The sequence below is a fragment of the Corvus cornix genome, chromosome 8 (genome assembly GCF_000738735.6).
Source record: "Corvus cornix cornix isolate S_Up_H32 chromosome 8, ASM73873v5, whole genome shotgun sequence".
In the NCBI taxonomy this organism is placed as follows: domain Eukaryota; kingdom Metazoa; phylum Chordata; class Aves; order Passeriformes; family Corvidae; genus Corvus; species Corvus cornix.
In genome coordinates, this window is record NC_046338.1 from 26,399,861 (window position 1) to 26,424,495 (window position 24,635).

Sequence of the window (24,635 nt, forward strand, 5' to 3'; positions counted from 1 at the left end):
ACACCGAGCAGGGGGCTGTCTCTGAAGAAGACCGCTCTGCTCTCTCCCCAGAGCTTCTCTGACCACGCTGTCGGCACAGACCCCCCGGCAGAGAGGACGGGTCAAAGGCAGTGAGTATCTTTTTCGCAGTGTCTGCAGTGCCTCTGTGTTCTTTTTTTCCCTGGCTTTCTCTGCATGTGAATAGATGGTCTTAATCTCCTGAACCCCCTGAGAGATCTAATGGTTTGCTGTTTTGTTTGTTTGTTTGTTTGACCTTCGTGCTGTTTATTTTCTTGTACTGGGATGGCTTCTTTATCTTTGCTCAGGTGGCTTGATAACCTGAACGTCCTAATCACACCCCTCCCTTTCTGTCTCTCAAGGAGAAACCCCCAAAACACATCCATGATGAGGCTGGCAATTCTCCTTGACCGGGTTCCCTTTATAGAAGGGGGAGGTAGGATGAAGGATGGAGCAGGAGGAAAATCCCCTCAACAGGACCTTTATTGCAACGCCTTTACCAGACGCCACAGCTTACATTTCAAAGTCATAACTGACTGGCTTTATTTGCAAACAGAGGAAACATCCGTGGGTATGTCAGCCAAGCAGTGGGATTGCCTTCACGGGAAACACAGGTCCCAGCACCTGTGAAGTTGGATGGACTTTGGGATTTTAGTGAAGTTGGGTGCTGCTCAGCAGTGCAGGTGGTTACTGTAAGGGCTGAGTGGGTGGGAGTGGGGGTGAGCAGAAGGCTCTTTCATAACAGTACCCCAAAATTCAGGCTGCTGGAGGAGGCTGCAAGGGAGAGAGCACCCAGCTCCACTTCCAGCTGTCACCTTGGAGCAGCAGTGGGAAAGAGGAGCAGGAGCTGCTGGACTCTAGGAAGTCATATGCTGTGGCCCCACATGCGGGTGAGGCTGTTAATGAGGAAATTTAAAGGGGCTTAAGGAATTACAAGGATTGATTTCAGTTAGAGCACAGTTAAGCAGCTGGTCAGGGTGAGGATTAAGGAAATGCACTCACTGGCAGTGCAACGCAATCCTGGTTTCATTAATTTAGTGGGGAAGAGGCTTTGTGCATTTTTAATGTAATCAGGTTTTAAGAGGTATGTTGCATTGGGCAGCCCAAGCTCCAGGGTCTCCCCAGGCCCCAGCAGAGCAGGATCCTGACTCCTTGCACACCCTCTCAGTTCTCATTAGCTCCTTAGTCTTATCCTTGGTTGTTCCCAGTGGGCAGGAGGACATGACATGGAGGGTACCTGGAGCTTGGCTCTGTCCTGGCAAATCAGAAACCTTTGCCTTTGCTCATCATAGAGTCCTGTTCTTTGCCCCCTGGGTCTCCTGCCTGGTGGATCTCACCTTTGCTCTCTGTTGATGTGAGAGTTATCAACCAGTTGCTCTTCAGTGTGCCAAGGCTCACAAGGACCCTGCCGTCTCCAATCTCCCTCTCTCCTTCCCTCTCCTTTGCAGGCTGTGCATCTCCTTGGTGGCTCCCCGCAGGCTCCCACCACCCCAACAAGGAGTTGCTTGCTTTGAGTTATTTTTGTGTGAGTGCTTGAGCCTGTGGTGGTGAAAGGAGCAGCACTTGCAGATGCATGAAGTCCTCCTGTTATTCTGTTTGCAGTGCCAGCTTTTCCATGATGCCTGGCCAGTAACATCAGCCATGACCTGGAGGGACAGGCACAAGAGGTAGTTTGGTCTTCTTAGCAAGGTCAGCCCAGAGCTCTGCCCGTTGAGGAGAGACCTTCGCAGATGTTGAAGGATGAGTGGGATAATGCCAACTGCTGCTGCTCCCTGGTGAGCTGGGACAACAAACTCAAACCACTTTAGACCTGAAGCTGGACTTTACCTGCAGTCCTGGTCTTAGAAGGAAATGCTGTCTCTCCTCTGTGACCATCCCTCACCTCTCAACATCTTCCATTGAACAATTGACTTTCCATGGTAGGAGGCAAGGATCAAATGGGTTGAGGACAACTGGCCCTTCTTGGCTTTGGCAAAGAGGATTCTTTGGTATATTTTTAAGTGCCAGGACATGAAACAGTAAATCCCTTCTTCCCGCACTCCTGCCTCCTGCAAGCAGCCCTGACTGCAGTCCAAGCCAGCCAGTTAAAGGGTAAACCATAACTGGATGCCTGAATGGCTGCGTTACTTATCCCACGGAGGTAACTGGAAAGACACGGTGCATCTCTCACCCCTGCCCATTCTGTTGTCTGCCTTGTCCAGCAAGCCCTTCAGCTCACTGCAGTGTCCCCTCTTCCCTCCTGTCCTTCCCTTGCCTCTCCACCTCCTGCAGACCCAATTCCTTTCCCTCTCTCTCTCTTCTATATCCTGTCTTGGAAGTCCTCACTGAGAGAAGGGTGTTCCATGAGGAACCAACTCCCTGCCCATGGCACAGCAGCTCTACCCCTCACCTGCTCTAATTCCCTGCTGCAGTCCCTTGATCTCAGGCATCAGAGGGGGATCTGAGCAGTACTGCAGTAATGCCTGTCACACCTCTTGCTGGGAAATTTGTGAGCAAACAGAGCAGGGAACAGAAAGGTGGCATACAGGAGGCATCAGGAGAGGTACCAGAAGGATCCTGTGGTGGGCTCAGTGTCCACTCAAACACAGCAAGTCCAGCGGGGAATGTGGCATTCCCTGTGCTCTCATCTGGAGTTTGTGGAGTGTAGCATCCCGGGCCCATGGCCATGGGCCTGCAGTTGGAGGCTGTGCAACAATTCCCATGACTGAAGAGCTCCTGGTTTTTGTGCTTGTTAAACGCTGCAAGCTGCCTGTGTTGCACCAGGGAGACACTCAGTGCATTTAATTAACATTTAATTTGCTTTAAGATTACATTAAAATGTGCAATAATAGAAGCTCTCCGAAGGGTGGGAGGAGAAGGGGGAAACAGGCTCACTACAGATTGGCTCAGGCACTGGTGCTGAAGTGTTCTGCAAGAATTAGAGATGGAAGGGAAAAAATGCTGTACTTCTGCAGTCACAGAAAGTATTCAGCATCTGTTTGGCAGCAGGGCTTGGAGAAGGGCTTTCAGCTGCTCCAAAGTAGGTCCAGCAGCTGAGAAGTGGAGACAGGGTCACTAAATGCTCTTCCAGTGGTCCGGAGGAGAGAATGGCCTAGTTTGATATCCAGAGAATTTCAGAGAGGTTTGGGCTGGAGAGGCAGATCTCAGAGCCCATGCAAACCCATTAGGCAGGCCCTACATGTTTTTGGGGAAAAGGTGATGCCAGTCCTGTGTAATGCGTGTGTGTATTCCATTTCCCTGTCCCTCTGTGTCCCTGCCCATCCTGGGTTATGTAATGAAGGATGCTGTGGCTGCTGTCCTGGGAAGGGGCTGGGCAAGGACGCCAGGGGCTGGTGGAGGATTGAAGGCTCTGGGACTGGGCTGAAATTTAGAGGAAAAAAGCAATAAAGCCATTGTCTGCTTGGGTAAGCATGTCAGGAAACAGGCAGTTTGATCCTGCTTATGTAATCCTGAGTCTAAAGAAGATGCTTGGGATTGATCCTGGCTGGGAACTCACGGTTTTGCAGCACAGGCTCACCTCGCAGGTGCTTTACTACCCCTCTCCTTCCTCCAGCCCTCTCCTGCCCTCTCCTGCCCTCCAACTCTGGTATTTGTGCTGTTTCTGGTGCTGCTGGAACGTGGCAACTGATTTCTTGTACTGCTGCCCATTGCTCTCCTCCCACATCTGAGCAGAGCAGGACTTTCCAAGAAACCATCCCAAAGCGTAGCCTTTCAAAGCCATTTTGCCAACCAAGGCAGCTGAACGCCTGGTGTGGGTGAGCCTTTAGCTGTTCTGGTGCTGTGTTCACCCTTAGCATCTGCCTGGAGATGTCTCAGGGTCCCTCTCACACATGAGGGAACAAAGGACACAGATCTAGCACAGAGCCACTGAGGTTTTTTGGGGTTTGTTCTTTTTCTTTTGCCAAGCTGGCTAGACTTATAATCATCCTCTTCTTTGGTTTTCCCCTGCTAACACCCCTGCTTCCCCACCTCGACCACAGGAACAGAGGGATGAGGACTCGCCTGGGCTGCCTGTCTCACAAATCAGACTCATATAATGATTTCACAGCTATTCTTCCGGACAAGCCCAACCGGGCTTTGAAGTGAGTATAGCTGCAGCATCACTCCTGTCCTTCCCCTACCCACCCACCCGCTTCTCCAGTATTGTCTTGCTTTTGTTGTACTTTGTATAAGCTGTGACTACTTCCACAAGGAAAACAAACCAGCACTGATCCATCAGGAACAGCCTCAGGAAATACCTGGATCTTTGACATGAGCTCTGCCATGAGACAGGACATGCTCACAGTCCCTACTGCTGTGTGTGTGGGATATGTCTGCACCTATTTGGAGACATAATGTACACCTCTGTCATCACAAATCAAACCCTGAGCAGTTGGCTTGGTGTAAGAGGTGACCAGCAATTTCAGGTCATCTTCAGCTCAGCCTTATATTTAACACTGCCAAAATTCAGGTGAGGGTTTGCACTATGCTTGAGGGAGATGTTTCAGACCCTCCAGAATCCTGATTTGAGACGTGGGATGGGACTCATCTGACCACAAGTCCCTGCTTACACCTGAGCTAAGATCCCCTGAAAGGCAAGTGAGAGAAATAAACACTTCTGCAGGGCTGAGTTTCATTTTGCCTGACTTTTGGCTTTTACAATGTAAATGTCTGCATCTGAGCTTCTTCCCTGGGCCTCTGCTTAGAGTCAATGAGGAAAAATTGGTCCCTTTTTGGGTATGATTCACCTGGCCTATTTTACCTGCCTGCCTGGGGATATGAGATGAGCAGAATCCCTGCAGGTGCCTTGGTATCTCCTCACTGATTCTAGAGGGAGCCCAAGGTCACTTGGCTCAGTTCTACACTCTAGACCTCCAAAATCAGGCGAGAAGAATTCCAGCCTTCCTCGGCACCCTCATCAAACAGCTCCAGAGAGGATGAGCAGCCATGGGTTGCCCATAACTTGCCCCATCTTTTCCTTACAGAGGACTGTCAACAGAAGAAGCAACAAGATGGGCAGACTCTTTTGATGTCCTTTTGTCCCATAAGTGTGAGTAGAGATCAAATTCTTCTTTTATTTCCTCCTCTGCCCTTAACCCCTGTTGTAGTTAGGGCAGAATGTGTGTTGCATAGCAGGGGCATGGTCCTCCAGAGCTGCTCACTCCCCAGCAGTCACCATCCTTTATAGGCACTAATTGCCCTCTGGATAAAAGGGTTTTGTGTGTTCCCTTCATGGCTTTGCTCCTGACCACAACTGCTAAAGCCATAAGCCCAAGGTGCTGCCTCTTCCAGCTTAGTACCCTTGAATGACTTGCCCTGTCGCAGAGAAATCACCTGCAGTCCCCCTGAGCAGAGCCTGATTTGTGGTTATCTCAGCAAACCTGAATATTTCACATCCAGAGACCTTATGCCAACCTATAAGCAGCACCCCCTGCTCTGCTCAACAGATTAATCCTATGAGTTCTGTTCAGCAAATATTGCTCTGCTTCACCAGCATTTTCACACTGAGAAATTATAAACAAGACAGCAAATTTCCCAGTACGGGTTCATTCATGGGCTTCTATTGCAGAATTAAACCCTAGAAAGTCAAGGTTGGGGAAAAGTCAACGTAGGTGGTGAACTGTTTTTTGGCAATAAGGAGCTGTCTGGCTTGCTTAGAGACCCAGGTTTTCCTTACATTTTAAAATATAAGTGTAGAATTATATTATTAAGTGAAGGGTGATTTTGCTAGGTTTCTACTGAGATGACAACAGTTTTGGCAGGGAATTAAGTGACAACTTTAAACAGGCTGGCTGACCAAGGCAGGAAAAGCAGTATGTAATTTTAGCAGCAGTCTCTAGTTGAGATCATTGCTCTTGCAGCCAATAGGGGAAAAAATACATGGTGTAGCTAGGTATGACTGAAAAGGAACATTTCTTTTGTGGAAATTCAGAACAAGAAGGGGAAAATGCAAGGAGATTATAGGGTGCCTGTGGGATGGGAAGAGGGGAGGGCAAGGATATTCACATCCCTGTTACCATCCTGAACTGAAACCCATTTCTTCTTCACCGGTGTAAAAGTAGAAGTTTTCTTTATTAGATACAGACTGTAGAAAAAGTGCTTGGATTACAAACCCCAGTGAATTTACCCACCTATGTCCTGATGTTATATATTTCCCTCTTCAGCTGACTACTGCAAAAATGCTTAATCAAGCCTTAGTTCATAGGTAGAATTATTTTGTCCAGCAACCTCCAAAAGGGTGTCTGGTTTTATTAATAAATTTGCCTTTTGGAGTGATAAATGAATTATCAGGATTTTTTCCCATCTCTTAGAATGGAAAGTAATTCTGATAACTCTCTGGCACTGATGAAAAATATTCAGTTTCTAATGAAAAATATTCAGTTCCTAATAGCAACAGAAGGCGATCTTTAAAATTTAAATTAATCTTTTTTTATCAGCAGTCACAGTGACATTGCCTGATGATTGATGACACAAAATATTCTTGTTTAATAAACTACTTTCTAAAGGAATATTTTATAACTGCTCTGCACCTGAAGTTTCTGGAATTGCCAGCCTGGCAGTCAAGGGTTATAATGATGCAAATACAAAACGTTCTGTTGAAACAGAAGTGTTATTTTAGTTACACTGGTTTAAAGGAGAGAAGAGCACATATTCATAGAATTAATTATATTGTATGAGCTGCATTTTTGCTGTTAGGATGTGCTGATGTTAGACAGGTAAGGGAGCCTTAAGTGGCCAAAATCTGGGAGTAAATAAAGCTGTGCCTGGTCTGCTGGCATCTGTCTCTAGGGAAGCTGCCAGCAAATATTCTGCTTTTAGTGCCAAGATGAGGACAGAACTGTCCCAGTCTAATTTCCCTGTGACTGCTCAGGTGAACAGCATTAGCCAGGGAAAATTTGAATTCATGCCTGCGGGCATGGGCTAAGCACCAGCTGAGCTCGGGGAGAATCCCCCCCGGGACTCACAGCATCCACAGGTAGAGCATTTCTGCTTGACACATCTGTCAGAAACTGTCTTCACTAGATGGACAGTCATTTATTTTGGAAAGAGGATTGTGATTTCAGGGGGTTGTGTGGTGCTTTCTGCTGCATCAGATGGTTTTGGTCCCTTCCAGCCAAACTGTTCTCCAGGGAAAATAAACCCCGAAGTGCTCAAGTGGGACTCAGTAGCTGGATGGAGCAGCTGCAAATGGGGCAGATCTTGTAGGCAGTACTGCAAGGGGTTGGACAATTGGTAAAATTGCTCCAAGGAGCAAGAATGTGGATCAGAGTTCCCTAAGAGGCTCTCCAAAGTGCCCAGGTGAGCAGGCTGCCCTCAGACATGCAGGAGGCTCACGGGGCGGCAGTACTCTGTTAGAAGGGAAAAACACTTCTTCCCTTTCCTATTTGCATGAGTCTCCAAAAGGTTTCTGAATGGAAGTGACCTGAGTAGGTGCCATGCATTTCACAGACTACGGAGAGTGTCATTACGCCAGGCTGGCTGGGAATTTGAGCCACCTGGTCTAGTGGGAGGTGTCCCTGCCCATGGCAAAGGGGTTGGAATAAGATTATTTTTAAGGTCCCTTCCAGCCCAAACCATTCTGTGATTCTATGATCACCTTTGCCAGATATCCCTTGAAGTGTGATGGCCCTGTGGAGCTCTCCCTGATCTCCCCTCACCCTTCTAATGAATGACCTGTGCAGGTAATATTTGATCCTGACCTGCTGCTGTGGGGCAGCACCTCGAGTGGAGGATTAAAATCCCCTGGGATTTGAAGCAATTATTTGTCTTGGGAGATTCCCAGGCTGGGTAATGCCCTCTGCATAGAGTGGTCTGATTTGGATTAATTCCCCAGCCATTCAAAGGATAATTTGAGTTGACTTTGACATGAGATTGTGAGTAGGAAATGCAGGAGGGCTTTCCCCACCTCGCTTTTGTACTGGCCCTGGGACTCAATTCCCTCATCCCTCCTGGAGTGAGCAGTGCTGAGCAGCAGGATGCAGCAGCTCTGCCTGCTGGCAGCCCCAGATGGATAGGTCAATGCAATGATATCCTAATTTCTTTTGCTAATGGGTGAAGCAAATCAACTGAGGAACCCTGGGGTCAGGCAGACAATCCCTATTTTACATCAGGAGCCCTGTCTGAGCTCACTGCCAGACGCACAGCATAGCCATGTTCAATGGGGTCAGGGCTTCTGAGCAAGCAACAGGAGAGGGGAGTCTGATCCTGCTCTCGTCAGGGAATTTAGAGAGTAAGAGGCAGACTGTATGCAGTATTTCCTTGGGTGCCCAGGGAGAAAGAGCAGTGTTTTAAACATGCATTTGGATTTTGGCATCTTTTCCCATTTTGTCCCAGAATGAAGGCTCCCAGGGAAGCGAGCTCAACGTTGTCCCCAGAGTGTGAGTGCATGCATGTGAGTAACTGAGTATTACTCCCCTTGCTGTGCCTGTGCCCAGGAGGCACAGGCTGGCCAGCCAGATGAGGATTTCTTGTGACAGGCTGCTGGAGGGAAATACAAGCAATAGCATGTCTCATTCTACATCCCTCACGGGGCTGGACACATGGCTTATCATTTATCCAGCATCCAGCAGGACAGTCTGTCCTCAACCCTTTTCAACAAAGCACCCGACACCAAAAACCTTCCCTGCTGAATTCCCACTTTTATCTCAAGGGTGATTTTTCTCCAGATTTTTTGTGATCTCTGTGCTCTTCCGCCGAAACTTTACTGTTGTTCTCCTCCTGTTATCTACACATTCCTTCACTTCCTACACAGCATAGGAATATCCCAACCTATTCCAAGTTCTTTCTAAGCCAGAACAGTATTAGCATTGTGCTGGTGACAGGTAGCTGAGATTAAGGGGAGCACTGCTCAGCAGCAGTGAGAGCACGTTGGTGTGCTGTGCAGAGCACTGTGACCTTGTCTCTCTAGTCCTGGACCCAACACGTTCCATGGAGCCAATCCATCCATCCACCAGCCACAGGGACTCTACTCCCTGCGTGAAGTCTGGTTGCTGATGGGGTGAAACACATGCATTAAATAAATGACTGTTGATTGTTTTCTTGTTCTGACAGTGGCAGGTGCTTGGTTATTAGGCTGCCACTAATCTGGGCTCTTCCTCAAGATGGATCTTGATTTAGTTAAGACTTTTCTTGTGTTTTCTGCTCCCCACTTCAGTCCCTTCCTCCACAGCCCTTCTTGACGGAAAGGGTCCACTCTCCATCTCCTCAATGGGATTTCAGGAGTCCCTGTCCTCACATGGCCATTGAACTGCCTGGCACCGCCCATTCATAAAACAGAAATTCCTGTCATTGCATAACTCACAGGTGACCTGCAAGATCCTGAGTAATGTCTGAGCACTTAACAATCTCACCTGGCAATGCTCTTGTTCTTTCCTCAGTCAGTCTGAATGGAGAGTAGGGCATTTTGAAGCTTATATCTACACTGAAAAAGTAAAATAGCAAATGTCTGCTGCTTCTCCCTCAGACTCTTGACATTCAGTAAAGAGCTCTGTTTCTTTGCCTTCGACTTATCTGCTCCATCAGTATCGATTTCCTCCTTTGGCTTCAAGCAGAGGACTCTTGAGTCAAATTCCTGAATAACTGTCCAATAGTTGTCTTGAAGGGCTGTGCACCTACACCAGCACATCCTGTCCCCCTGAGTGGCCATGCCTTTGGGCCACAGGTTAGGGATTATTCTGTGCTGCTTCATCTGCAGACTTCTAATCCTCCTTTTAATTCCTGTGCTTTCTCTGTAAAGCATCCCCTTGGAATTGCACTCCAGGATATTTCAGGAGGTGAAATCTCTCTCCTGCTCATATCACATTACACTCCAGTGCTGGTTGCCCCAGGAAAAACAATGTCCAGTTGGGCAGGATGAGCTTTGAAATGCTGATCATTCATGAGTGATCATTTCTTGATAGCCTTCATGTGTTGTGAAGGAGAGGAGGAGATTGAAGTCAACATCCAGGTGAAATTCCACCTCAGGTCGTGGCAGTTCCCATGCCTACTTGTCTTCCTGCCCTTTCAATCAGATTTGTCACTGTTCCATGACAAACTTCTGGCAGCAATTCCCCAAACCTGGCTGTTAGGCACAGCTGGAAAGGCTGGCAGGCAGTCAAGGGCTAAAGATGAAAACTATGGAAAACCAGGCAGTCAAGGATGACTGCATCCAAAGCTTCCTGTGCAAGGTCCTCACAGGTTCAGCCTCATCACTTGCAGCTCCTCAAAGGCTGTGAAGAGTGCATGACAGGAGTGTATAAAAAAAGCAGAGAACAGCCAGACACTATTATTTATCCATTCACTGTCTAAACTTATTTCAGGATATAAAGGAGCTGATTGACATTAGAGCAGAAGGCAGAGCTCATAGAAACCTCCTGGTCCCAGGGGAACCTGCTGCAGCTGCTCTCTGGGGCAGGGCTATAGCAAATGCCTTTCTCTCCTTGTCAGTCATGACATTCCCTTTTTTTAGCAGACATTATATTTTGCAGGTATTACATTTTTCAGATATTGTATTTTGCAGTGATGATATTTTGCAGATATGGTACTTTCATGCAACTCTGCTATTCCTGCAAGTGATCCTCTGTCAGTGCTGGGACTCTGGGGCTCTTTTAGAGGAAAAGGGGGGGAAAAAAAGACCAGGACAGAGACAGGGGAGCAAGATCTCAGCAGGGACACAGCAAAGACTGCAGAGACATAGCAGTGTGCTTGGGTGCTGCAATATTTAATGTCAAGCATCCTAGGAGCTGATAATATATAAAATGACATAGATCTTGAGGAACTGGAATTTTCTCCGTGTTTTGTTTCCTTCTTTCTGAAAGCTGTCAGCCCGCAAAGACTCCCTGCCCTGTTCTCCGGTCCTTCCCTTGCTCTCGCACAGATTAAATTCCTGTGAATTTTATAGGCACTAAGGGGGACACAGGTTTTGGAAAATGTTTCTGTGTCTCAGATTTCAGGAAGGGCAGCAGCCCTAAAACACCCCTCACCATGTTTATCTACCCATGGAGATGCTGAAAGCAGCCACAGGCAGGGTGATCCTGAGAGGTGCCCTGCTCCTGGAGATACCTTTGGCATTCTGCTCTGCAGGCTTCTCTGGGCTGATGTCACAATATTTCCCCAGGCTTGGACCCATAATTTGCACTGTTATTTGGACAAGAGCCCCAGTTTTGTCCACTCTAGCAGTGCAAAACCCTGATCTCCTGAAATTGCTTGAATTAAGAAGTGTCAGGACAAGCTGGAATAATACAGCTGTTTCTGGGGCTGACAGAAGGAGGGAGCATGGCTGAGATGGGATGGATGCATTTATATTGCTGATAGCAGACTGCTGATGGAGGAGTCAGTGCACAGAGCCCGCTAATGAAGGAGTTTTGAGGAACCCAATGCAGAGAGGTTTAGTCTCTAATTTGGGCTTGTCTGGCTTGATATCTCTTCTGCCTTTCCCTCTGAGGATCTGGGCAGTCAGACATCTCCTGTGACTGACATTCAGACAGAAATAGGATTATTTATTGCTGTTCAATACCCGGGGCCATTGCTTAGGGCTTGAGTCTTCAGCAGGAGCTGGAAAATATCTCCATGTCCTAAGTTATTGCCAGAAACAAAATAAGCAGGAAGAAGTTTAGGACATGCAAAGGAAACGCAGGGCAGTGTTACATTGCCATAGATCTGTAGCATACATAGCATATACATATATACAGCATACAGGGAGCATATAAATAGCATATATATTATATATAGCATATAGATAACATATACAGCATATAGAAGGAACTGTCTGAATAGCCCGTTTGAAAGATGCTAGGATTATACACAGGGATCTAGACAAGCTTGAGGAATGGGCCCATAGAAATCTCATGCGGTTTAATAAGACCAAGTGCAAGGTGCTGCACGTGGATCAGGGCAACCCCCAATATCAATCCAGGCTGAGGGATGAACAGATCAAGAGCAGCCCTGCCCAGAAGGACTTGAGGATGCCAGTGGATGAGAGGCTGGACATGCCTTGTCCTTGCTCCCTTTATCCTTTTGAGGAGTCTGACCTTGCCAAGTGCTACCCCAGTTCCATCAGTATTTTTAGACAGTTGCCGGGAAGTAGCCAGTGCTGACTCAAGAGCTTTCCAGTCATGAGCTACAAAACCCCAGATCCTATTGCAAAAGACCAGGAAGTGTTAGAAACATGTTATTGGGAAAACAAAACAAAACAAAACATGAGAACCTAAATTTATCCCAAGGAGAAAGGCTATGTGTGAAGCCATCAGCTACTTCAACTCCACTGGTGCCATTCAGGGAAAGGAAATAAAAAACAATGATTGCATCCATAAATAGGCCCAGGCAGGGGTTTAAGAGGACACAGATTGCCTAATAAATCTTTCCATATTTCCAATCTGCCCTGGCTGACTCAGATTGACTGAAATGTCACAATTGCTGAGCATTAGCAAATGCTAAGCACACTTTTACCACTGACTAGACAAGCCATAATTATGCTTGTCCTTTCCCTCTACCCTTTATTGGAGCTGTAACAGACTCTCCAAGAGCTTTCCTCTCTTTAATTCAGAACTAAAAATGGCACCAGGCAATAAAGCAAAGTGACAGAAAACATAGGAGACAAGTCCACAGCAGCCATGTTTTATTAAAGGTTTTTCTTAATGACAGATAGGGTGTTACAAAGTGTTGCATTAACATGCACAAGATGCCAAGAGTTAAAGCTTGATAATTCCAAAAGTAACTTTCCAAAGGGTGGGTGTCCCAGTCTCAAGGAAAGTCTTTTGCCATGTTAGCTGGAAAACAGAATTTTCAGAATTACATCAAGTGATGTTTGGCTTTCTGGCAGCTCATGGGAGCCCAGTGGTGTAAGTTATGGACACATCCTGGGATTGCAGACCCTGGGAGAAAAATCAAATGGTCTTTGGTAGGTAGGGGTGGATGGAAGGGTGTCTGTGAAAGGAACACCTCCCTGCCTTCTTTCTCTTCCCTTTGTAACTCCCTGTGTCTCTCCTGCAGATGGGCTGGCTGCTTTCCGTGCTTTCCTGAAGACGGAATTCAGTGAGGAAAACCTGGAGTTCTGGCTGGCCTGCGAGGACTTCAAGAAGACGCGCTCAGCAGCCAAGCTGGCCTCCAAGGCCCAGCGCATCTTCGAGGAGTTCATCGATGTGCAGGCCCCTCGGGAGGTGGGTATGCAGCACCCCGGGATGGCACAGCATCCCTGCGGGCACTGAGCAGGGCCATCACCCCCAGCTGGGCTCGGGAGTGCTCTCCCTCCCTTCCTTCCCTCTCAGAGAGTAGCTAAGGAGGGTGGGAATGCCATCCTGCCTGCTACAGCTGCCTCAGCTCACGGTGACTCATCCCTGATGAGGGCAACTACTTTGATGATACTAAATTAGTCACAGCCAGGGAGTTCACCGGCAACCTCAACCTACATTTCCTAACCTCTCCAAGCTTCCCAAGAGCATTTCACAGTGCTCCTCTCATTTACAAAATGTCAACCCTCGAGCAGGTTGTTGGGCTCATTCCTCAGAGGACACTTTGCATAGGACCATCCCACCAGTGAGTAACTTGTTGGCTCCCCAGGGAGGAGAGTTTATCTGCTGATTAACTCCCACCGCACTCAGACCTCCTGAGAGGTGCGAACAATACCTGAGCAAAAAGTGCAGTCACAACCCAGAGCCTGGGATTGTTAAATCCTCTTTCAAGCACTGACAGGCTGATGGCACTGTCAGATCCTGTGTCATGACGATTCTGGGTTGTGTTACTGCAATCACAGCACAACCAGGGTGGCTCTAACTGCACCCAACCCCTCCTGCTCCACTGCATGGGTGCCTGTCACAATACAGGTGTCTGTCAGGGACCCCAAAAAGGGCTCATTTTACTCCCTCTCCCAGCTAGGAAGGCCATTGCAAGGCCACTGGGAAGGACTCAGATTCACACCAAGGTGCATGGGTATCTCAATGCCCACTGCTCTCCCATGAGCATCTTCCTACTGTTCTTCAGGAATCTGGGTGAGATTTTAAAGACTGGAGGGCTGAATCTTGATTAGAAATGGGAATGCAGGTTGGATGGGGTCTTTTCTAAAATTTGGTTCTGTGGTGAAGTTTCTTTAGCACTGTTATATAATTTTAGCATGCTAGAATAAGAAATTATTAAGCAATGCAGAGAGCTAATCCATATTGCTGACCATCCACATTAAGGTGGACAGTTTTATTTTCCAAACTCCTTCAAGTTTGGAGACTGAGTTAACAACAAATAACATCTTTTCAGCCATTTTTTCTTCCAGACAATAACCCTAACATGCTGATTGCTCTGCTAGGGAAGGAAAACAGGAAAACTCCATAGGCTGGCTTTGCAAATAAATGGCAGTCATAACATTATAGGGTGGTTTGTTTTTTCAAGCCTCTCCTCAAGATACTGTAATGTGAAGCTGTTATGGGAAAAATCAAACTATTTATTTTAGATCAACAGAGTTTAGAAACATTTAATAAGAACGTACTAATAGTTTAAACCCAGTTAAAAGTTTATTCACCCATATATTGGGCATGTAGTGAAGAATGAAGCGAATAGAGAAATTGTAGCTGATAGGAGAGAAGTTAGGCTGAGTCAGCAGCTTTAGGTGACGTGCTGCCTGAGAGCCCAAATAAAGATAATTTGATTTCAGAAGTCCTCAGATCACTATAAATCCAACTTTTCCAGGCTTGGGGTAGGGTTCATAGCCCTGGATCACTAAACTCCCCAGAGCTGTGGGGGCTGTTTTGGCATGGACAAGGGTAGGACCTTGGTTCTGCTGCTGTTTTACAGCCATGGTTGAGAAGCAATGTGCCATTTGAAGGAGACCAGCTGGACTCTCAGTGCCAAACTCTCTTCTGCTGCTTTTCTCAGGTGAACATAGACTTCCAGACACGGGAGCTGACAAGAAGAAATGTGCAGGAGCCCTCGCTCTCCTGCTTTGACCAAGCTCAGGGGAAGGTGCACAGCCTGATGGAGAAAGACTCGTATCCCAGGTTCCTGAGATCCAAAATTTACACAGACCTGCTGTCTCAGACCCAGAGGAGGCTCAGCTAGAGCAGCAATGGGGCCCTCAGAAACCATGTGCTTCCCACAACAGCCAAAACCCATGTCTTAAATGTGAAACTTTCTTGATGTTAAAAGCAGTGGGAATGGGAAAAGAGGAAGAAGGGGCAGAGGAAGCTTCCAGAGAGTGATCCAGGCATGATATTAAGACTCTTCAACTTTCTGTGCTTTTTTTTTTTTTGGTTAGCAGTAGCACCTTGCAGTTGTTGCCTCTCTCTAGCACAAACCCACAACCCTCTTGAGTCACGGGGTCATCTGTTGGCAAGGCAGTTTTCCTTTAAAATAACTGTGTTGGTTTGTGTGTAAATAACACCTTTCCATCCTTCCACACATGTCCCTGTCCCCCACCTCTCCCTTGTGCTTGGAAGGGCCCCAAGGGCAATTCTGACACTTGTGAAGCCACATCCAGCCCATGTCTCCCATGTTGGCTGCTGGGGTCTGGACCCAGAGAGCAAAGGGAGGGAGAGAGGAGACAAAGGCACAGGACTCATTCCCCTTCCCAGAGTGGAAAACATCAGCAAACTCAGCTCACCTCTCCATTTTGGTTGCACACCTTATGACACAGCTGCTACCCTGTCACTGCCCCTTACCTTTCAGGGATGGAGACTAAGTGTATTTTCCATAGGACAGTTGAGTTTTCCTCATGAGGAAGGTAATCCCAAAAGCTCTCACTAGGCCTGAGCAGGCAAGTCTTCTAATGTGAATGATTGTTTTTCATTACTATTATTTATTTGTGTGGTAGTTCAGCCTCAGGGCCCCATTCGTCATTCAGGCTCTGTTGTGCTGGGCACTGTACCAATACAAAGGGGCTCCTGGCTGCCACAGGCCTGGTGGCTCCTCAGGAATGACCTATTGGAAGACAGTGGAGAGAAGGAATGTCCCCTCTGCCACTTGCTGAGGTGTAAGAAAAGCACAAGACCCATCTGTCACAGCACATGGCATTTTTCATGTGGTACCTGAGCAGCGCATGGCAACATGAAAAATCATAATTCTGTTTTTGCTATTTCCTGATTACTGACTGTTCCTACCTACCGATTGTGGGTTCAATGCCTTGCAAAGAACTCCCCAAGACACAGACCCTGCTGCAAGGTGCTTGCTTCCAGCAGGACACAGAGAGCTTGGAGTGAGCAGGATGGGTGGTCAGGGTGTGCAGTGGGGTGTGAGGTGTTCTTTGGCCCTATTCCCATAGCCTGGATGGCCACTGCAGGAGAAGACTCTGTGCAGATGTCAGTGGTGTAGCACTTCCTCTGTGCTGTGCAATAATTCCTACCATCTGATGGCCCTATTTCCATGGCATTACTGTTCCAGCTTGGCAGATTCTTGCAATATTTTCTAGGGGAGAAGCAGACAGCCTGTCTGTGGATTTGAGCAGGCAGACCAGAGGTCTGTTTTCTTAACTTAATAAAGGCATGGAAAGTGACCCGATGGGTCTTTTCCTTCTCTCAGTCATCCCCAGACCAGAGGCTGTAAACCTCTGCTCTAGCCAACAGTGGTGGGTGGGTTTGATACATCAGAAAGCTGCTGATAAAGATTTAGTGTAATGTGGTGTAAATGAGGTAGAATGAATTCTAAAGCTAAGCATAATGTGTTTGGAACAAGATACAAAAAGTCTGGTAGGATACTAAAAATTAATGTCCATCAATTACGTAGGGAACAGTTTTTTGAGGTTTTTTGTAAGGGTTATGTGCAGGAGAGTTGGACGAATAGGTTTAGGATCAAGATAGAGCTGGTTTAGATGTTGGGTTTATTCTGGAGGTGTATTCCTGTGGTCTCTAAGACACTGAAGTTTAAATACAGTGCAAGGGCAAACTTAATGTTCCGTAGGGAAACCTGTGTTTTGGTACCTGGTTGGTCAGCAGCAGAATTCTCCAGGTCTTTAGAAAGCAAATACCATCTCCAGTTAAATTTCTGAGAAGAATGGCCAGAAAGAGCAGCAGTGACCCAGCATTCCTGGCTGTCCTCCGCCTCTGCAAGGACCCCTGAGGAGCAGGGGCTGGCGTGTGGTGACAGATGTGGCATTCTGCAGCCACGCCCAGGCTCAGTGTCACAGCTCCTGGAACTTGAGGTATGTGAGGTCTCTCATGCCCTGTGTCCAGAGACACAAAGCTCAAGGTCTGGACTTGGCAGTTTCACAGAAACTTTCTGCTGGTTGCTTCAAAGTGGGAGCAATGAGAGACATCTGGAAAATGCCTCAGATTTGCCATGATTTATGCGATGGGACCAGGTCATGCAGTACCTCAATGTCCCAAAGCTTTATGGCAAGCAAAGTACAGTGAGACGGGTGTCTGGGGAACCTGTGCAATGTGTGGAAGGAATCAGAGATGGAAGCAAAGGATACAGAGCCATGCATCCAGTGGCTGTCCCTGGTGGTATCTGACCTGCAGGAAGGGGAGTAGGTCACATCACCTCCACTGCCTTTTCCTGGGGTAGGGAGTGAGGAGGACAAACCAAACCACACTGCAGTGAAATAGTCGGTGCTTGACCTGCAAGGGGGGACACAATGCTTCCCTGCCTGGCTGTGAGGAGAGGCTGGAAGAATTCCCCTTTCTCAAAGACACTGTCTACCATGCCTGTGTAACACAGGGCAGACTGGGATCTCCCAGGGGCACAGGCTGCTTTGGCTGAAGTACTTTCCCTTGGCCTGTGGTCCCAGTTTTACCCAGTGATCCCACTGCTGCCAAAGGGCAGCTCAGCTCCCCAACACTGTGGCACCGAACAAGTGTTGCAAGTGGTGAAGGGATGCCACCTTGTCTGGCCCTGCCTTCCTCCCGTCCACCCTTCTCTTGCCTGCACGTGCAAAAAGCATCCCAGAGCTGCCCAGGATGCCAGAGCCAGCAGCAGGAGGCTTAAGCAGTCACGGCTTTTAAAGAGAAGGCAGAAGGCCATGATAACTGCCTTGTGGTACTTCTCTCCAGACAGACCTTCTGAGTGGGCTTGGGTGGTGCTGACCTCTAGTGCCAGCTGAGGCACCCCAGACAAGGCTCTGCAGCACCTTGGGGAGGGTCACAGAGACAGCCAGGCGAGGGGACACAGCCGGAACGAGATGCTTCTGTCGAGGAATGTGAGAAAGGACAATCCCCAGGCTCCCCTGGTGGCTACAAAACCTGGTCCTGTTCAGAGTGTGACTGCATCTCTCCACAAACTCCTCCAGCGCTGGTGCTGTTGTCCTTTCATTTCATGTCAGAACTCATGGAAAAACTTCAAAGGTGCCAACACCCTGTAAATTCAAGCTCCCTTCTCTCCTCCATCCACCTGGGGAATTGTTTGGAGCAGGGCACAGCTGGAGATGCCATTGCTGCAGTGGTGACAGGAGCTGGAATCGGGCCGGCTGATGTAGGAGAAGTGTTTTCCCCATTAAATTGGTGCCAGATAACGCCCTCTGTGGGAAACAGCATCCTAGAACACAGAGTGGAGCAAAAGTATTGTCTGAGGCATGTGAGTCTACCATAGTTATTTTTGTTGCTGCTCTTGCAGTTTGTCTCTCTTGAAGGAAAGCAGACTCATTATTTAAAGTAAAATTATATTTTTCTTAAAGAAGAAAATGGCACCAGCTGCTTCTTTTATGCCAAATGCCATCCGGACATGAATCAAAATAGGCAGCTTGTAGCTCTACCCCTTAAACCAGGGGCTAAGGAAATAATGACTGAGCCAAAGCTTCGAAAATAACTGAGTGGTGACTAATCCCCACCAAGGACAAATATCCTATCCTTGATTCATCTCTTCCTGGTGTGAAAGGGATATTCACAACCTACAAACACATTTCTCCTCTCCACAAACACACACCCCCAAAATTTTCATCCTTTTTGGAGTAGCATGAAAGTGTGCCATCACATGAAGAGAGGGGAAGAAATTGGTTCTTTTTATTCTGTTTTCTGACACAAATCCAGTCAGCTCCCAGGTATTTTGATGGGAGAATGGAAAAGAGTTTACAAATTTCCTTTCCCTTTTCTATGAGCTTTGGGTGGTGTTAACCCCAAAAGCAGATGCAGAACTCTACTCTGTCTAAAGTTTTTCCTGCTTTGATCCATCAGCCAGGCTTGGAATGATTTCCATGTCCCCTTTTAGTGGACTCATTAATGCACCAAGGGGTGTCCATGCTGGGGAGATGTGAAGGGCAAAGTCTTGCCAGTATAACCAGGGGAGGGGGAAATTGATATGTGTGTCTGGGGGTGTGGGTGGATGAGAGTGCATGTGACTTCATCTGTATCTTATTTAGTGTCCTCTACTAGAGAAGCTTTTCTGAGACATAGATGTGCATGTTAAAATAGGAGAATTAGGCATAAATTATATAAACTGAGATCTTTAGCCAGTGCTGTGTTTGCCTTGTGTATAAGTCTGAGTAGTAGTAAGAGATGTAAAACTCTGCTAGGCTTCCAGTTACCCCTAAGAGCACATGTATCAAACTGAACTGAATGTTCACTGACAGACACAAAACCAAAATGTTTACAGCATTCAGAGCAATAGCAAAACATACCTCATGCCAGTCCTGGAGTGCCTCTCACCCATCAGTGCAAGCTCTCCCCTCTCTGGGGGCATCTGGCTTCTCCCTCCAAACTCCTCTCTCCTTCTCTGTCCTGTTCTGGTGGACTTCCCTCCTCCTCTTCCTCCTTGAAGCACTCCAAACCTTCCTGTCCACCAGCACTGTTTGTCCTCATCTATCTGAGCCTGAGATTCCCGTAACCTCCCCCTATTTGCCTATCCTCCATCCCCATCCATCCCTCCTCTCTTCTTTGCCTTTTCCTTCCCCAGACACTCTGGTCATGCCATCTTCCTCCTACATGCCTCCTACTGCCACTGTAAAGCTCCTAGGAGCTCTTCCTTGCCTGTTATATAAGAACAAAACGTTTCACATCATTTCTGCATTATCTTTCACTCCTGGGGCTGCTGCAGTTGTCTCATTCCTTGGTTCTGTGCTCTCTCCAGCATTGTAGCATTATATCCCAGAACTGGAATTAAAGTTCATTTTGCTGCTAGACCAGAATGCTTCTCTCTACTACGCACCCCTCGGGCTTTGCAGAAGCTTGTCTTGTCCCCAGGTCTTTTGCCTTCCTTCTTTTTCTCCTTCTTCCATGCACGCTGCACATGCAGTGCTTGTGGCAGGGGCTGGCTAGGGGAGAGGGCAGCTGTGCTGGGGTCACTCACAGCTGGGGCTCCCCCGTGGCTCTCTGGTTTTATAAAAATAGTCTCAATAAAGGTGTGTGGGTTGTATTTGCTTGGCAAAGTCAGTCGTTGTACTCTGTGCCTCCTCCTGGCTTTACAGGAGGATGTGTTTCTAATCTGGGACTGCAGTGAACTCAACGGGAGTTCAGGGAACTGAGGCCATGGGAGGGAGGTGGCAGAGGGGGATGAGTTTGTTACCAAAACCATCCAACATTCCTGGCAAAAAGGCACAGGAGAAAAGGCAGTGCCTGCTTCTGGAGGGACCTGGTGTACCAGGGAGCTATGGGGACCAGCTGTGTTGTGAATTGTCTCGAGTAGCCTCACACCTCCCAGTTTGCCTCGTGCTGCATGCCCCAGGCTGGATCTAAAACATGAGAGATGAGGAGCTGCTCGGCTTTGCATTTCCAATGTAGATAACAGTGTTATCCTGAGAGAAATGTTGTCGTGTTGCTCTATCAGTGCCTGCAGCCACCAGCTGAAAAGCAGTGAGGGGAAGGAGGCACTTTCTGCTGTGTTTACTCCCACAGACCTCTATGGGATTCCTGGAAATGAAGAGAGCGGGGTATACGCACACCCTGGAGTAGATCCCCCTTCCTTAAGAACCACATTTGAAGATCTCATCTTCTTATAACCTCTCCCCCCAACTCCTCTATGAGCTACCCAAATCAGAGTTCAGATCTGTCTTTAAGCTCCCTAGCACCTCCAATTTGGTGGGATGGCAGTGTTCCCTTGAGGATCTGACTGCAAACCCAAGCTCCCAGTAAGGCTGCTTGAAATAACAGAGATGTCTTGTTCCTGTGAAAAACTTTTGGGTGGCTCAGAAGAGACTGAGGATGGCTCTGCTGTACCCAGTGAACTCAGAAGTGAGCCACCAGGTAGAAAGACCAGCCCAAAAGTGCTTCCCTCTGCCACATTTTTATTTTCATGAGATCCTGCTGCTGCAGCTGCCTCCGCAGCGTCCAGGTGCTGCTGGTGTGGGGAGATATCAGCAGGAGCAGTTTGGGCAGGCCATGCAGGCTGTTCAGTCTGATCCCTTCCCACTCAGGGAAAGGCATGGACTCGGCTCCCTGGGTTCCCCCTGCATTAGCTGCTTGTTTGCTAGGCTCCCCTTCCATGGGAGGCTGGAGAAGCTCCTCAGCCAGGCCACACGTCCCACCAGTGACGATACCCCACTGAGTCGTGTCATCACATTGTGCAGTGTTACCCAACTCTTCTGCATAGAGACCCTGAGAACATAATAAACAGCCTGAGACTATTTGTTCTCTGCCTGAGTGTCTGAAAAGCTGCGAGTTGGAAACTGCAATCCGGGGGATGGAGGGGTGTCTCCCAGTCAAATTGTTGAGGAGGAAGAGGATGGGAGAAACTGTTTCTCCTCAGACCCTGGTTGCACTGGTGCAGACATGCTGGATGGGGCAGCAAAGTGGGGATGTGTTGGCTCCAAGCGGTCAACTGCTCAGTTGGAGCAATTTAGAACCAGGCTCCTTGGAGATACAGTTTGGGGAGATGAATCAGAAATGTGTCAGTAGGACCTGCACGGAAGGAAAATCTCAAGAGCCTTCCAGCAGCACACTGCTGTCCTTCTCTGGGTACACCCCACTGCTGCCTGAGATGGATTCCCTGCCCCAAACCCCAAACTGAATCTGTAGGACTTTCCTGGAAGGGTCTGGCTCTTTCCCTGCTGGGAGCGTGGCAGGGGGACATGGGGCTGCAGAGGCAGCAGGTGGGCTCTGTCTCTTAACACACATCCTGCCCTCAGGCCAGGAGAACCTGTGATGGCTCCGGAGCAAATGCTCTTTATCAGCCCACTAACCCCCAGCCACGCAGCCAGAAGTGGCTATGGCAAAGGTGGCAGAGCTGGGGCATCATCTGCTCTGTGGTGGCACTGCTTTCGCCTGTCCCTCTGTCAGCCTTTCCATCACACTCCTCTATGGCCAGAGGTGGAGACAAGTGCTGAGCCTGCTCCCTGCACCAGGAGCAGCGGTGGGGGATGCACAAGCTCCTGGGAAAGGGAGCAAAGTGAATGGATCAAGCATGATCAGGTCACAAAGAGCAAACAACAAATGAAGAGCTTTTTCCAGACCAAAAAAAGAAACCCTGTGCTCCAGCAGGCAGCCCACACCCAGGTCTCAGCTTGCTTCATCCTTATGGGATAAACCAGGGAGGGATGAGCAGGATGACCAGCCAGTCATGGGCCAGTTTAGGGAGTCTGGAGGAGCCTGGGATTGCTGGGAAGAGGTCAGGCAGCAGCTGAGGGCAGTCCTGGGTAACAAGGGGGGAAGGGGAGGCATTAGCAGGGGTAGAGATCAGGGCAGCTGAGGGGAGTCTAGGTTTCAGTGGCAAATTGCGTGGTGAGAGACTTATTGCAGAAACCCTGCAGTGGGGCTTCAGTGAGGTCTTTCTGCTGAGGCCAAGCAGAGCATCTCCTGGGCAGGTCTGGCCAGCAGGAAGAGCAGTGACCTGGATCTCATCTGGCCCTGGGAACACCGAGGGCTCTCATTGCCTGGTGCACAACCCACCCTCCCTGCAAAAGGTGAGTGTTTGCTCTGTGGTCTGCAAAGGGTTGCATTTAAAAGCAAAAATTAAATGGGCTTGTTTTCCTCTGGAAATGGGTGCAGTGGAATTTATCAGTCCCTCTGGCTTCTTTCTATCCCCCTTATTTTTTCCCCTAAATCCCTTATTTTATTGTTTTTCCTTTCATTCTGCAGCTTCTTCCCTCAGCCTGTCTCTGAGCCAAACCAATTTGGATGCATTACAGGAAGGATCTGCTATTAGTGCTGCTCTGTCTCTCCTCTTAGTTAGGATATATTTAGCCATCATCTTTAGCTTTTTTTTTCTGGCTGTTCAGTGGCTTTAAAAAGCAGGTGCCAGGAATGGAAAGAGAAGATTAAACGTACCTGCTGTCATCTACCTCTCCCTGTGCAGCTGTGCAAAGCAAGCACGTGAGCAGAGTGGATAACAGCTGCCCCTTGAAAACCTCATTTGTAATTCTAATTTTTTTTTCCAATAATCTCTTTCCGCACTGCTACAAATTTCCAGAGCAGCTCTTTCCTCCCATGCTGCATGTGAACGTGGCATGTTGGGAATCCATCAAATGCCCCATGGGTGAGGGTGAAGGATCCTACATGAGCAGCTGCCTGTCCTGGAGTGGGCTGGGCAGGCACAGATTTAGCCAGGCTCACCTGCAACCACATGGATATGGCATCCCATAGCAGCCCCTGACTGTCCCTGTCCCGTAAGTTGTGCCCATGGCCAAGACCCAGCTGCAATGTGGCTGCTCGGGGACCACTTGCAAATGCCTGGCTGCTGTCTCAGCCTTGGTAGCTTCTCTGCTCCTCCCCAGCACTATCATAGAATTGCTCAGGTTGGAAAAGACCTCTAGAATCATCAAGTCTAACCATTAACACAGCACTGCCAGACCCACCAATAAACCCTATCCTCACCACTGCGTTCCTGCCTGCACAACACCAATCTCCATCCCATTCCCATCTCCTTTGTTTGCTTCCCTCCCTAAAGACATCCAGAGCTTATCAACAGCTTGCAGGTGGAGGAAGGGGCTATGCAACATGAGCAGGGCCTTTAAACCTCCCATTTCTGCTCCTTTGCACTTAGCATCTCCCTGATTTCATGCCAGGCTCTGCTGGAATGCTGCAGGGAGCATGCAGTGCTGCCTTCGGGTTTGACCATTCCCGATTGCCACCTCTGTGGTCCCCCCCTGGTTTAGGAGAAATCAGGGACAGACTCCTTAGTGAGTCTGCCTGGTGATGCAGTGAGACCCTAACAGCACACCTAACCCTGGCTCTTCCTCTCCTCCTCCTCCTTCGTGCCTCCCCTTCCCATCTATTTCTGTATCTTCCCCTTATTCCATTCAAACAGTCTAAAAATACAAAAATATTGCTGCCAGAAATTCTCAGAGGGCACATACACAAGGGCACTTTGCATCCTGTCACAAACCCCTTGTTTTCCTATTCCCCACCCCATTTCTGTAGTTTGGGGCTGAAACCTTTACTTTCATATTTTCCAAGGTTGCTGGCACTTTGCAAATACTAACCCAGAAACACCAGCAGCAATCCCTGGGGCTGATGGTGTGTCTGTTCTGCAGCTGAGGGTGAAGCCAGTCAGTGGCTGTACCCCCCAAATGCTTGCAAAGAGTGGCTGTGGATGCAGCAGGCGCCTTCACAGCCCAGCCACTTCCCAGCCTCAGCAGGCAGGAACCCCTCCGAGCACCTACCTGGGTTGCCAGGACCTTCCAGGTGGAAGTGAAACTGGTCCCTATGGATGGGAGGTGGATTGGTGCTGGCAAAGGCTGTGGCATGGTTCTGGAAAGGCAGCCTGGTCCCAGGAGTTGCAACACAGATGAGTTTTTTGTGTTCCAAAACAAGGACTGAAAATGGAGGCAACGGAGCCAGAGCCGCAGGAGGCTGCTAAGCTAAGTGAGACAGGAAGCATGTAATTAAATTAGATACAGAGCA

General features: G+C 48.4%; 1 protein-coding gene across 14 annotated transcripts in view; it reads left to right on the plus strand.

Annotated features, from left to right (window-relative positions):
* Window positions 1-21,421, plus strand: part of RGS8 (regulator of G protein signaling 8) — a 28,790-nt gene extending 7,369 nt beyond the window's left edge. For 3 of the 14 annotated variants that reach the window (XM_019291662.3, XM_019291663.3, XM_010409387.3), the window contains exons 2-7: window positions 52-110; window positions 1,600-1,772; window positions 3,978-4,079; window positions 4,962-5,026; window positions 12,946-13,112; window positions 14,815-21,421. In XM_019291662.3, the coding sequence (XP_019147207.1) occupies window positions 1,738-1,772; window positions 3,978-4,079; window positions 4,962-5,026; window positions 12,946-13,112; window positions 14,815-14,997 (552 nt within the window). In that variant the 5' untranslated portion in view covers window positions 52-110; window positions 1,600-1,737 and the 3' untranslated portion in view covers window positions 14,998-21,421. Of the gene's footprint in view, window positions 1-21; window positions 111-359; window positions 569-1,599; window positions 2,138-3,977; window positions 4,080-4,961; window positions 5,027-12,945; window positions 13,113-14,814 lie in introns of those variants that run through there. The other 11 variants (XM_020585155.2, XM_010409384.4, XM_010409381.4 and 8 more) reach the window with 7 other exon arrangements.
* Window positions 21,422-24,635: the final 3,214 nt, after the last annotated feature.